General features: G+C 37.4%; 1 protein-coding gene across 2 annotated transcripts in view; it reads right to left on the bottom strand.

The window, feature by feature from the left end:
- Positions 1-15,597, bottom strand: part of STK32A (serine/threonine kinase 32A) — a 132,492-nt gene that overhangs the window by 59,100 nt on the left and 57,795 nt on the right. For both annotated transcript variants that reach the window (XM_059417858.1, XM_059417859.1), the window contains exon 5: positions 267-440. In XM_059417858.1, coding sequence (XP_059273841.1) covers positions 267-440 — 174 coding nt within the window. The remainder of the gene's footprint in view (positions 1-266; positions 441-15,597) is intronic.

The following is a 15,597-nucleotide window of genomic DNA, read 5'->3' as shown; positions in this document are numbered from 1 at the left end:
GTATGTTACCTTCTCTTTGGCTAGTGCCAATACTCATTGATCCTGGTATTATTGCTTACTAACTGTGACTTTGAGCAAATTAAGTTCAGTGTGCTCATGTTCTTTTTTTAATCCTCAAAAGAGGGACAATAAGACTACCTTAAGGGACTTTTGCATGTGTCAGTGAGAATTACCTGTCATGTTCAACAAGAACTTGTTCAATGTACCAGGTTGTGGATTCTTTCCTGTACATTCCATGCAAGGCTGTCCCCTCAGACTTAACTGACCTGTGGATGATACGCTGGCTTTGCAGGTAGTCCAAGGCCATGGCCAGCTCACAGATAAAGAGTTTCACGGTGTCTTCCTGGAAACGGACATTCTGCTGCAGGTGGTAACGCAGGTCCCCACCCAGCAGGAGGTCCACTACCATGAACATATCCTCCTCATCTTGGAAGGAGTACCTGGAATAGAATTAGAAATGAAAGTGTATTAAATACATTTGCACACTAGAGAGTCCCAGAGGCAAATGATACCTCATAGATCAGAACAGAGTGTTCTTGAGCGAAGAGTTCAAGCTTTGGGAGCAGATGGTCTATCCCTAGGTCTATGACCCTACACCTTCAGTTTCCACATGTGTGAAGGGGAATAATAAGAATATCTACCACATTTGATCATAGTAAAGAACAGATATTACATTTAGTGTCTTGCCTGACATATAGTAAGCACTCAATAACTATTAGCTTACAAAGCTATAAAGCTTAGTTACTAAAGAAAACCACACCTATCCCTTACCATTAACAATCATATCCTAACCACACCATTGCTGGAGGTCCATAAAATATAAATTACGAGGCGTCCTTGAACCATTCTCATTCTCATTTTCCACACGATCAACTTCATTGCCCAGCAACTTTAAAACAAATCATGTACCACGTTAATGATAAGATAAACATATAAAAGGGCAATAAAAATAGTGCATAGTACAAGGAAGTAATTTACTTCGGGATAGGGAGGAAGGGATAGCTTCTCAGCAGAAGTGAGACCTATGTTACATTTTGAAGGATGGTGACAATAACCACAAAATGAAGTTGGTGTCACCGATGTCTCCATTGAGCCACTTCTCTGGGGCAGGTGCTGAAGCCCTCTACAAATTGCACTCCCGGAGACCCTCAAAATGCTGCTCTTAAGCTCCCACTTTAGAAATAAAGAAATCAAAGCCTTTGACACAAAGTCAAACACCTAATACATGGTAGAGCCAAAGAGTTCTCCAGGTCCAAAAGTAGGATTTGATAAAGGAAAATAGCCAGCACTGAGCACAGAAATGGCAAAGAACACAGTGTGAGTGGAGAAAGGAAACTAGTTTGGGTTTGCTCTAACAATAGGTATGATGGGGAAGCATGGGCCAGAGAGGAACACAGTACAGATCCTCGGACAGGTGCCTGTTCACAAGTCTGTAGGCGTTGGGGTGACATTGAAGAGTTTTAAGCAGGATGTACAATCAAGCATGGACTTCACGCTTGAGGGAGCACAGAGCGGAGAGATAGGAAGAGGAAATGAGACCCAGGACAGCAGAACTGGACTCTGCTGTTTGCAAAGAGCCTCTCATAAAAAATGCATTGCTGCTGCTATGATTTATTTTGTTTCCTTTAAAGTAAAGACAGGATTTCTAGGCACAGTATTGCTCTTGGAATCCACACTGTTTTGACATGTTTCTTTTGACATAATGTCACTGGGATCACATCTTAAACTTTTATTTGAATCAAAGAAGTAAGTGTTCTCAAGCAGTGCCCAGGGATGAAAACTAATTCCTGGTGACAAATTCTTTGCTCAGGAAAGAAATGGAGAACATCAATGACCGAAGAACGATATTTAGTATTTTTGCTTCTCTATAACAATCATTGTGCTAAAGGAGAAGGTGGGCATTTGCAAGGGAAAGAAACAAGAGAAATTCAATGAAGCATTAATCTCAGGCAGTAACATTCTGATGAAGACTACCAGTCCCCGATGTTTACTTGTCCAATGAATATAATTTTGTTTACCACTGAAGACTGATTCACATAGAAGATGACAGATATTAAACACTTGGGGGAGTTTAGACAGAAACACAGGAAGCACTTTTTAAAATTCTGACAATGAATACATTTTTAGTATTGTCTTCTGGAAATGACATTCTTCACCTCAGTGTGATAACTGGCTGGTCATCTGTGCCATGGTTTTAATGGGTACCAGAAAAAAGGCCTGGACTCAGGCTATTTGGTTCACAGTCTTTCCTACTGCACTACTGTGCATTATATTTGTTGTGTTTTATAGGGCTTTTGGTAAGCCACAATGTGCTAATAAACATGTAATCATCTCTGGGACCTGTTGTACCTTCAGTTGCTTTCAACAATGAAACAGAAATGATCCCTCATGGGATGTGGTGATATGGGTGAGGTTTGGGTATCCAAAAAAGAAGAGATGCCAAGGAAAACAGCCTCTGCAGACCAAGCTAGCATACAGGACAGCTGCTGACTGCATTTAGCTCCCATTGCCGGCAGGTCACGGTCAGAAACCTGGTGACATACCAGAAGACTTCTCTCCCATCTCCACTGAACTCTAAGGATGGGCAGTGGTATTATTAAATTCATCCTGATGAACAACCTTTTTAATGAGACTCGAGTGAAGCTATTTTTATTCTAAGAACGGACAGATAAAGGTGTCAGTCATAGGCAAGTTAAAAACAGTGTTCTACCATGCAAGGGATTATTAATCAAAGAAAGATGTAGCCCAGGCAAGAGACAACATGCTTCCCTTGTCCAGCATTGAATATAAATTTATTTAATCATGGAGCTAGGTTTGGCTTTTAAGAATCTTTCTCCTTCAGCACATCAGATCTGAAGCCCCTTATACAGATCTTAAAAACTCTCAGAGAAAGGGAAGATGGGTATTTGATTATACAGAACCATATCCAGTAAAATATGTGGGCATAATATAGTTTGGTGATGACTAGAATACGCAAGATCATACCATAGTCTGATTATTTATTGATAAAAGAGTAAGAGCTTCCTTATACCTTGTTGATTTATCACAGAGACTCACTGTTGCATTTCCATGACTTTTCTTTCTTAGCTGACAGCTCCAAAAATACTAAGTCTGGTCCCACTGTATATGAAATGCACTGCAGTGTTCTCAGTAGGATGAGATAATCAACAAAAGACTACCACATACTCCACCCTGTTCCACCATGTTTGACCCAGACCATGGCAGTAGCTACTCATAGCTTTCTCTGGATAATCTTGGACCTCTCTAGTCCTTTCTACACATCATAGTTATTTTTTTGTTTGTTTATTTGACAGACACAGATCACAAGCAGGCAGAGAGGCAGGCAGAGAGAGAGAGAGGAGGGGAAGCAGGCTCCCTGCTGAGCAGAGCCAGATGTGGGGCTCAATCCCAGGACCCTGGGGCCATGACCTGAGCCAAAAGCAGAGGTTTTAACCCACTGAGCCACCCAAGCTCTCCCATAGTTATATTTTTACACCATGAGCTTTATATCACCCAGCCACATAAAATCCTTTTACCTCTTTCCATGGCGTATAGGATCCTGTATGGTCTGTCTCTGTTTACTCTTCCAGACTTAACTTTAGATCTCTTCCTTCCATCCCTCATCTAGTAATTGATGCTCTCTCAAGCCTTAGAAGACTGCAGTGTAGCATGGCCCGTGCCTATGCTCATGATGCTGTCCCCTATCAGGTTCTTTTCATCTTTCACCCTTAGCCCAAGTGACACTTGTCAGAGAGACATTTCTAACACTCCATATTAAATCAGGTCACCTTGGTACATATAATACCTTAGCGTAAATTGAAAATATTTTTCTTGTGTGCTTTTGGCTTAACTGTCTTTATTCCCACTATGCTACCAGTATGCATGCCTGCTTTTACTTATCTTTCGCTCTTGAGTACACTGCCTAAAATGTAGCCTCTACAAGTAGCTACAGAAAATAATAATAACAAATTAATAAATGAACTAAAGAAAGGAAAAGGTTAAAGCCCAAGCTTTGGGTATATGTGCTATACATACATTCCTTGGGTTTTATTCTTTTTTTTTTTTTTTTTTTTTAAGAACAACCAGATCTATTTTTTTAATTTAAATTCAATTAATTGACATATATTATATTATGGGTGTCAGAAGTAGAGGTCAGTGATTCATCGGTCTTATATAATACCCAATGCTCATTACATCACATGCCCTCCTTAATGCTCATCACCCTGTTACCCTGTGACCTCACTTCCCCCGCCTCAAGCAGCCCTGCTTGTTTCCTATAGTCAAGAGTCTCTCACGGTTTGTTTCCCTCTCTGATTTCATCTTTTTTTAATTGACATACAGTATTATTTGTCCTGGGGGTGCAGGTCTGTGAATCATCAGTCTTACACAATTCACGGCACCCACCATAGCACATACCCTCCCCAATGTTCATAACCCAGCCACCCTATCCCTCCCCTCCTACCCCTCCAGCAACCCTAGGTTTGTTTCCTGAGATTAAGCATCTCCTATGGTTTGTATCCCTCCCCAGTCCCGTCTTGTTTCATCTTTTTCCCTCCCTACTCACTGTGACCCCGTGCCCCGCCTCTGAAATTCCTCCTATCAGAGAGATCATATGATAATTGTCTTTCTTTAATTGACTTCTTTCACTCAGCATACTACCCTCTAGTTCCATCCATGTCTTTGCAAATGGCAAGATTTTGGTTTTTGATGGCTGCATAGTATTACATTGTATATAATGGAATATATACAGTGATATATATTATATATAATATATACAATGATACACACACAATGATATATACATATATACAATGATACCACATCTTCTTTATCCATTCATCTGTTGATGGACATCTAGGCTCTTTCTATAGTTTCACTATCGTGGACATTGCTGCTATAAACATTTGGGTGCACGTGCCCCTTCAGGTCATTATATTTGTATCTTTAGGGTAAATACCCAGTAGTAAGATTGCTAGGTTGTAGGGTAGCTCTATTTTCAACTTTCTGAGAAACCCTGTTTCTGAGAAACTCTGTTTACCAGAGTGGCTGCACCAGCTTGTATTACCATTAACAGTGTAGGAGGGTTCCCCTTTTTCCGCATCCTCGCCAACATCTGTTGTTTCCTGACTTGTTAATTTTAGCCATTCTGACTAGTGTGAGGTGGTATCTCATTGTGGTTTTGATTTGTATTTCCCTGATACTGAGTGATGTGGAGCACTTTTTCATGTGTTTGTTGGCCTTTTGGATGTCTTCTTTGCAGAAATGTCTGTTCATGTCTTCTGCCCATTTCTTGATTGGATTATTTATTCTTTGGGTGTTGAGCTTGATAAATTCTTTATAGATTTTGGATACTAGCCCTTTATCTGATAAGAAAATTGCAAACATTTTCTCCCATTCAGTCAATTGTCTTTTGGTTTTGTTGACTGTTTCCTTTGTTAAGCAAAAGCTCTTAATCTTGATAAAGTCCCAATAGTTTATTTTTGCCCTTGCTTCCCTTGTCTTTGGTGATGTTTCTAGGAAGAAGTTGCTGCAGTAGAGGTTGAAGGGTTTGCTGCCCAGCATTCTCCTCAAGGATTTTGATGGATTCTTGTCTCACATTGAGGTCTTTCATCCATTTTGAGTCTATTTGTGTGTGTGGTATAAGGAAATGGTCCAGTTTCATTCTTCTGCATGTGGCTGTCCAATTTTCCCAACAACATTTGTTGAAGAGACTATCTTTTTTCCACTGGACATTCTTTCCTGTTTTTCATCAAAGAGTAGTTGACCATAGAGTTGATGGTCTACTTCTGGGCTCTCTATTCTGTTCCATTGATCTATGTGTCTGTTTTTGTGCCAGTACCATACTGTCTTGATATTTACAGCTTTGTAATTCCAGATGTTTTACATCTGGAATTGTGACACTGCCAACTTTGGTTTTCTTTTTCAACATTCCTCTGGCTATTTGGTGTCTTTTCTGGTTCCATATAAATTTTAGGATTATTTGTTCCATTTCTTTGAAAAAAATTGATGGTATTTTGATAGGGATTGCATTAAATGTATAGATTGCCTTAGGTAGGATAGACATTTTCACAATATTTGTTCCTCCACTCCTTGAGCATGAATATTTTTCCCTTTCTTTGTGTCTTCCTCAATTTCTCTCATGAGTACTTTATAGTTTTCTGAGTACAGATTCTTTGCTTCTTTGGTTAGGTTTATTCCTCGGTATCTTATGGTTTTGGGTGCAGTTGTAAATGGGATTGACTCCTTAATTTCTCTTTCTTCTGTCTTGCTGTTGATGTATAGAAATGCAGCTGATTTCTGTGCCTTAATTTTATATCCAGACATTTTGCTGAATTCCTGCATATACTCTAGCAGTTTGGGGGTGGAGTCTTTTGGGTTTTCCACATAAAGTATCATATCATCTGCAAAGAGTGAGAGTTTGACTTCTTCTTTGCCAATTCAGATGCCTTTTATTTCTTTTGTTGTCTGATTGCTGAGACTAGGACTTCTAGTACTGTACTGAAAAGCAGTGGTGACAGTGGACAGCCCTGCTGTGTTCCTGAACTTAGGGGAAAAGCTCTCAGTTTTTCCCCATTGAGAATGATATTTGCTGTAGGTTTTTCATAGATGGCTTTGATGATATTGAGGTATGTGCCCTCTATCCCTACACTGTGAAGACTTTTGATCAAGAAAGGATGCTGCACTTTGTCAAATGCTTTTTCAGCATCTATTGAGATTATCATATGGTTCTTGTTCTTTCCTTTATTAATGTATTGTATCACATTGATTGATTTGTGGATGTTGAGCTGATCTTGTAGCCCAGGAATAAGCCCCACTTAATTGTGGTGAATAATCTTTTTAATGTACTATTGGATCCTATTGGATAGTATTTTGATGAGAATTTTTGCATCCATATTCATCAAGGATATTGGTCTATAATTCTCCTTTTTGATGGGGTCTTTGGTTGTGGAATCAAGGTAATGCTGGCCTCATAAAATTAGTTTAGATTTTCCTTCCATTTCTGTTTTTTAGAACAGTTTCAGGAGAATAGATATTAATTCTTTAAATGTTTGGTAGAATTCCTCTGGGAAGCTGTCTGGCCCCAGGCTCTTGTTGTGAGATTTTTGATGACAGCTTCAATCTCCTTACTGGTTATGGGTCTTCTCTCATTTTCTATTTCTTCCTGGTTCAGTTTTGGTACTTTATACATCTCTAGGAATGCATTCATTTCTTCCAGATTGTCAAATTTGCTGGTGTATAGTTGCTCATAATATGTTCTTATAAGTGTTTGTATTTCTTCAGTGTTGGTTGTGATCTCTCCTCTTTCATTCATGATTTTATTTATTTGGGTCCTTTCTCTTTTCTTTTTGATAATCCAGCCAGGGGTTTATCAATCTTATTCATTCTTTCAATGAACCAACTCCTAGTTTTGTTGATTTGTTCTACTGTTCTTTTGGTTTTTATTTCATTGATTTTTGCTCTGATCTTTATTATTTCTCCTCTCCTGCTAGGTTTAGGCTTTATTTGCTGTTCTTTCTCCAGCTCCTTTAGGTGTATGGTTAGGTTGTTTTCTTGAGAAAGGCTTGTATTGCTATATACTTTCCTCTCAGGACCGTCTTTGCTGTTTCCTAAAGATTTTGAACAGTTGTGTTTTCATTTTCATTTGTTTCCATGAATTTTAAAAAATTCTTCTTTAAATTTCCTGATTGATCCATTCATTCTTTAGTAAGATACTCTTTAGCCTCCATGTATTTGAGTTCTTTCCTACTTTCCTCTTGTGATTGAGTTCTAGTTTCAAAGCACTGTGGCCTGAAAATATGCAGGGAATGATCTCAGTCTTTTGGTACTAGTAGGGACCTCAATTGTGACCCAGGAGGTGATCTATTCTGGGGAATGTTCCATGTGGACTAGAGAAGAATGTGTTTTCTGTTGCTTTGGGATGGAATGTTCCAAATATATCTGTGATATCCATCTGGTCCAAGTGTCATTTAAAGCGTTTATTTCCTTGTTGTCCTTTTGCTTAGATGATCTGTCCATTTCAGTGAGGGGGTGGATGTTAAAGTCCTCTACTATTATTGTATATTATTGTTGAGTTTTTTTGATTTTGTTATTAATTTGTTAATTTTTTTATTTGTTAATTTGTTAATTAACTTGTTAATAACTGGTTTATGTAATTGGCTGCTCCTATGTTAGGGGCATAGATATTTAAATTGTTAGATCTTCTTGTTGGACAGACCCTCTAAGTATGATATAATGTCCTTCCTCATCTCCTATAGTCTTTGGCTTAAAATCTAATTTATCTGATATAAGGATTGCCACTCTAGCTTTCTTTTAATGTCCATTAGCTTTCTTTTGATGTCCATCAAAACCAAAATCAAAATGGTTTTCCACCCCCTCACTTTAAATCTGGAGGTGTCCCTGGGTCTAAAATGAGTTTTCTGCAGGCAGCATATCGATGGGCCTTGTTTTTTTAATCCATTTTTATATCTGTGTCTTTTGATTTGGGCATTTAGTCCATTTACATTCAGGGTAACTACTGAAAGATAGGAATTTAGTGCCATCCTATTGCCTATAAGGTGACTGTTACTGTATACTGTCTCTTTTCCTTTCTGGTCTACTACTTTTAGGTTCTCTCTTTGCTTAGAGGACCCCTTTCAATATTTCTTGCAGAGTTGGTTTGGTGTTTGCAAAATATTTTAGTTTTTGTTTGTCCTGGAAGCTTTTTATCTCTCCTTCTATTTTCAATGACAGCCTAGCTGGATATAGTATTCTTGGCTGCATATTTTTCTCATTTACTCTAATTGCTCTAAATATATCACACCAGTTCTTTGTGGCCTGCCAGGTCTCTATGGATAAGTCTGCTGCCAATCTAATATTTCTACCATTCTCTGTTATAAATCTCTTGTCCCAAGCTGCTTTCAGGATTTTCTCTTTGTCACTGAGACTTGAGTTTTACTATTAGATGATGGGATGTTGACCCATTGATTTTGAGGGGGGTTTTCGGTGCCTACTGGATTTTGATGTTTGTTCCCTTCGCCAAATTAGGGAAATTATCTACTATAATTTGCTCCAATATACCTTCTGCCTCTCTCTCTTTCTCTCTTTCTTCTTCTGGGATCCCAATTATTCTAATATTGTTTTGTCTCATTGTATCACTTATCTCTCAAATTCCCTCGTGATCCAGTAGTTGTTTATCTCTATTTTTCTCAGCTTCTTTATTCTCCATCATTTGGTCTTCTGCATCACTAATTCTCTCTTCTGCCTCATTTATCCTAGCAATAATAGTTACCATTTTTAAAATTTCACCTCATTAATAACTTTTTAAATTTTGACTTGGTTAGATTTTAGTTCTTTTATTTCTCCAGAAAGGGATTTTATTTCTCCTGAAAAGGATTCTCTAGTGTCTTCCATGCTTTTTTTGAGCCAAAGTAGTACCTTGATAATCATCATTCTGAACTCCAGATCTGACATCTTACTAATGTCCGTATTGATTAGGCCCATAGCCATCAGTACTGCCTCTTGTTCTTTTTTTTTGAGGTGAGTTTTTCTGCCTTGTCATTTTATCCAGATAAGAAAAAATAAATGAGAGAACAAAATACTAAAAGGGTAGCAACGACCCCAGAAAAATATAAACTAACCAAATCGGAAGCCTGAAGCTGGGGGGTTGGGGAGAAGAAAGGGGGTAAAAAAAAATATATATATATATATATATATTTAAAAATTTGACTTTTGGATAGAACAGAGCCACACACTTGATTTTGGTCTGTTGGAAGAAACTGCCTCTCAACATTATAAAGAAAGAAAAACTTACATATGGACAAAAAGAAGGATAAACATTCCATGAAGGGATAGAATATGACTGTAAAGATAAAAATTAAAAAAGATTCTAAAAAAGGAATTGATAAGAAGTTGGTTGAAAAAAAGAAAAAAAAAAGGAAAGAATGTGATTAGGCTGGAGACTAGAACAAAGCCTTGTGATAGTTTTAGGGTATTTTTGGATCTGTTAGAGGAAACTGTATTCCAAAATTTTAAAGAAAGAAAAACCTGTATGTATACAAAAAATAAGGCTAAATACAATGAAGGTATAGAATATGACTATAACAATGAAAATTTAAAAAGATTTTTTAAAAAGTATTGATAAGATAAAATAGATTAAAATGTTAAGATAGGAAAGAGAAAAAATTTTAAAAGAATAAGAAAAAAAAATTTAACTTTGAAAGACTAAAGAATCATGGGGAAAAAGCCATGAATTCTATGTGTTGCATTCCCCTAGCTCTGTCTTCTGGGGGAGGAGTCTGTTGTTGTGATTCTCAAATGTCTTTGCCCGAAGCAGAATTGCACCACCCTTGCCACGGGCCAGACTAAGTAGTCTGCTTGGGTTCGCTCTCTCGGGAGCTTTTGTTCCCTGAACACTTTCCTTAGAGCTTTGGAGGATGGGAATGAAGATGGCGGTTTCCCGGTCTCCGGCCCGGAGGAGTTGAGAGCTTGGGCCCCCCTCTTCAGTGCTCAATCCCTCCCATCTCCCTGGTTTCCAGCTGCACTCCGAGCTCACCTGTGACTGAGGTTTTCTATCTCTGGCGCACAGCCCTGTTTGGAGTCTCCACACCCAGCAGAATCCTGCTGCAGGCTCCTGCACCTCCTGAAGGAGGAAGGAGAGGGTCTCTCTGGATCTGCCATGTGTGGGGTCCCTGCTCAAAGAGCAGTGGTCCAATAGTGTCTTGGATTACAGTTTAAGGTATGTCTAAAAGCCCCCTCCTTACCTTAATCTCTGTAGCTACCTACTGATACCTGGGAGTTCTGTCACACTTAGGTAACTCTGGCCTGTCTGTGACCCCGAAGGTCCTGCGACCACACTTTTCCCCACAAGGGATCCACCTCCTCTTAGCCTCTAGAGCATCATCCCTCAGTGGAGCAGACTTCTTAAAGTTCTCCATTGCTTGCTGGGAGCTGGCTTCTCCCACTGTGGTCTATTTTCCCATTGCATCAGATTCACTTCCCACGTCCTACCTTGATTTTTTGTTCCTAGAATTGTTGCTCTTCTTCTCTTTGGTCTCCTGTTGAGTTTGTAGGTGTTCAGAATGGTTGATAACTATCTAGCTGAACTCCTGGGACCTGATATTAGGTCTCCTAGTTCTCCACAATCTTGCTCCTCTCAACCTCTCTGATTTCATCTTGTTTTATTTTTTTCCCCTCTTCCCTTATGATCCTCTGTTTTGTCTCTTCAATTCCACATACAAATGAGATCATATGATAATTTTCTTTCTCTTATTGACTTATTTAGCTTAGCATAATACCCTCTAGTTCCATCCATGTCCTTGCAAATGGCAAGATTTCATTTTTAATGGCTGCACAGTATTCCATTGTGCATGCGTGTGTGTCTCTGTGTGTGTGTGTGTGTATACACCACATCTTCTTTTTCCATTCATCTATTGATGGACATCTAGGCTCTTTCCATAGCTTGTCCATTGTGGACACTGCTGCTATAAAATTTGGGGTACAATTGCCCCTTTGGATAACTACTTTTATATCTTTGTAGTAAATACCCACTAGAGCAATTGCTGAGTCATAGGGTGGTTCTATTTTAACTTCTTAAGGAACCTCCGTGCTGTTTTCCAGAGTGGCTGTATCAACTTGCATTCTCACCAACAGTATAAGAGGGTTTCCCTTTTTCCACATCCTCAACAACATCTGTCATTTCTGGACTTGTTAATGTTAGTCATTCTGACTGGTATGAGGTGGTATTTTATTGTGGTTTTGATTTGTATTTCCTTGATGACAAGTGATGTGGAGCATTTTTTTCATGTGTCTCTTGACCATTTGTATGTCTCTTTGGAGAAATGTCTTCTGTCCATTTCTCGACTGGATTATTTGTTCTTTGGCTGTTGAGTTTGATAAGTACTCTATAGATTTTGGATACTAACCCTTTATCTGATAAGACATTTGCAAATACCTTCTTCCATTCTTTTGGTTGTCTTTTGGTTTGTCAACTGTTTCCTTTGCTGTGCAAAAGCTTTTAATCTTGATGAAGTCCTAAAAGTTCATTCTTGCCTTTGTTTCCTTGGCCTGTGAAAATGTGTCTAGCAAGAAGTTGTTGCAGCCAAGTTAGAGAGGTTGCTGCCTATGCTCTCCTCTCCTGTCTACATTTAGGTCTTTCACCCATTTTGAGTCTATTATTATAAATTAGCATGGTTACCAACTAAGATTGAAGAAGTCACTCATGTTTGAAGGCTGTCTCATGGAAGCCATCTTGAGATAAATCTGAATCTGAGCATTGGAAGAGACCTAAAATATTTCCAATGCAGCATTTTTCAAATTGTGGCTTATAACGTATTAATGGGTTATGAAATTACTTTGGTTGGTTCTAACAAGCACTTTTTTAAAAAAAGAAATAAAATAGATTGAATAACATAGAAAAGAACATTGGTGATAAAAACTTTTGGTTTTACGAATGTGTGTGTCTCTGTGAGACTACTAGATATCTACTAGACTGTGATGAAAAAAATTTCTTCCTATGGGTTGCAGTAAAAAAAAACTTGAAAATCTTGACCCTAGGAAAACCTGCGGCCTACTGCAGAACTGTTGTGCCAAATCTTCATTCAGACTCTGCCTAAGCAAGGGTCAGTTCTAATATCATCATCTAGAAAAGCAAAGAAAATGAATTACTGATATTAGTTACTGCTTCTAAAAGCACTCATGTTTTGGAGAGAAAGTGTATTGATTGATTCATCAAGGAATCAGTTAAGCACACACTTAAGAAAAATGAAATTAGAAAATAAATACGGGGGTGCCTGGTTGGTTCGGTAGGTTAGGTATCTAACTCTTGATTTCGCTGAGGTCTTGATCTCATGGTTGTGAGTTTGAGCCCTGCATTGGGCTTCACACTGGGTGTGGAGCCTACTTAAATAAATAAATAAGTGTCAAATAAGTCTGAGTTTAAATATCACATGTGAATTTAGAGCAAATCTCTTAAACTCAGAGAGATTATCTGCACATTGGTAGTAATTTTATGCACCATGTGGCAAATAGTATATTAGATATACAGTTTGTAAAGTAATTAACATAAAAGATGGCACATAACATAGCTGTAAAGAACATGGTTTTAGGGCCAGACTGCTTGTGTCCAAATTCCAGCTCTTCCTCTTAATGTCTTTATAACTGGAACAAGTTCTATAAGCCCTCAAAACACCCACTTATAATGGCACAAATCTCATAGGGCTACTAGGAAGTGCGTTAATGCATATTAAGTACTTAAACTAGAGCTTGGAAGATAGCTTGCGATGGGTAAATGTTAGCTCTTATTTTAATTACCCTTATCCTTCCACCCATGAATGTAATATAGCTCTGGTATTAAGCAGATTAATTTTATGCAGTCATTTCCCATTATTTAATAAGATGAAATGTCATATGAAGACATTTACTACCAATGGTATAAGCAACATGATGATGCTCACTGATTATGTGTCAGATACTATGCTAAGTACTTTATGTTTACTATTGTACTTATTATTATGTATTGTATTTAATTGTTACTGCAGTATGTCCATTTTTACTGATCATAAGAATTCAGGTTTAACCCTCAAAAATGTTAGCAGTCCAAATCCATCAACATATTTAAAGAATTCTACACCATGGCTAAATGAGATTAACTCCTGGACACCAAGTAATATAATACATCATATTAGTAAAATAAAGGACAAAACATATCATTCCATTAGATACAAGAAAAGCATTCCACAAAACACCTATTCATGATAAAACTCATAACAACTTAACAAACTTGGAATAAAAGAGAGTTTCTTCAACCTGTTAAAGGGCATCTGTGATAAAACCTATGGTGACCAACATACTTAATGGGGGAAAGACTGAATGTTTTCCCTCTAATATCAGATGCAAAGCAAGATCATCTGGTCCCACTTCTATTGAATATAGTACTGAAGGCTCCAGCCAGCGTAATTAACCAAAAGAAAATAATAACAATAATAATAATAAATCACTAAAAGACATCCATATTGGAAAGAAACAAAACTATCTTTAATCACACACAATTCTACATACAGAGAATCATAAGAAAACCACTAGAATAAATAAAACAGCAAGGTTGCAGGATACTAGATTAGTATACAAAAACCAACTACATTTTTCTAAATAAGCAATGAACAATATGAAAATGAAATAAAGAATATGGTTGCATTCACTAAAGTTTCAAAAAGAATGAAATGCTTAGGAATAAATTTAGGAAACTTGTGCAAGATGCCTACACAGAAAATTATAAAACTTTGCTTAGGAAAATTAGAGAAGATCTAAGTAACTAAAGACTACTCCATGTTCATGGATTGGAAAACTCAAATATTGTTAAGATGTCAGTTATGACCAATTTGATCTACAGAGTCAGTGGAATCCCTAGTCAAATTCCCAACAGGCTTTTTGTTTTTGCATAAATTGACAAGCAGCTCCTAAAATTTTTTAAGGAAATGCAAAACATCTAGAATAACCAAAATAATTTTAAAGAGGAAGAAAATAAAAACACTTTGACTTTCCAATTTCTAAATGTCCTATAAAACTATAGTTATTAAGACAGTGTGGCACTGGCATATTGACCTACATATCAGTGGAAGTTTTTGGCAAAAATGCTGGGAAAGGAGAGTTGGTTTAACAAATGGTGCTGGGACAATTAGCTATCCACTTCCAAAAATGATGAACTTAGACCACACCGTATACAACAGGTAACTCAAATGGGTCCTAGACATAAATGTAAATGCAAATACAATAAAATTTTTAGAATAAAACAAAGATTTTAGATAAAAAAATATTTGAGACCTAAGAAGAGGCGAAAATTTTCTGGATATAATATGAAAGCAAAGACCATTAAAGATTGATGAATTAGACATTTTCAAAATTCATAACTTTTACACTTCAGAAGACACTTTAAGAGAGTGAAAAGGCAAGCAGCAGACTAGAGGAAAATATTTGCAAAATATACAGTCAATAAAGAATTAAAAAGGACTGTTAATAAGACAACCCAATCAAACAATGGGCAGAGACACAAATAGATATTTCACTAAGGGGAATACAGATGAAAATATGGGCAGCATCATTAGGAATTAGAAAAGTGAAAATTAAAATCACAAATACCATACATATCTGAATAGCTACAATAAGTAAGAGGTGATAAGAAGTGTTGGTTCAGGACGCTGAGAAAAGGGAACTCTGATACATTGTGGGTGAAAACGTAAGTGGTGCAATCATTTTGGAAAACAGTTTGTGAGTCTATCAAAAAGTTAAACATAATATTACCATTTCACTTAGCAGTTCCACTCCTAGCTATCTAACCAAAAGAAATAAAAACATATTCCCATGCCAAGGCTTGTACACAAATACTCACTGCAACATTATTCGGAATTACCAAAAACTGGAGAAGGGCTAAATTTCCATTCACTGGTGAATGGTCAAAATGTGTATATTCATACAGTGGAATATTATTCAGCACTAAAGAGGAATGAACTCCTAGCACAGGTTACAACATGGGTGAACCTTGCAAACATTAAGCTACATGAAAAGAAGCCAGACACAAGAGATGACTTATTGGTGATTTAATTTATATGAAATTGCCAGAAAAGG

This window comes from Mustela nigripes, chromosome 12 (genome assembly GCF_022355385.1).
Source record: "Mustela nigripes isolate SB6536 chromosome 12, MUSNIG.SB6536, whole genome shotgun sequence".
Classification (NCBI taxonomy): domain Eukaryota; kingdom Metazoa; phylum Chordata; class Mammalia; order Carnivora; family Mustelidae; genus Mustela; species Mustela nigripes.
The sequence above is the reverse complement of the archived record's forward strand: the minus strand, read 5'-3'. Positions and strand labels throughout refer to the sequence as shown.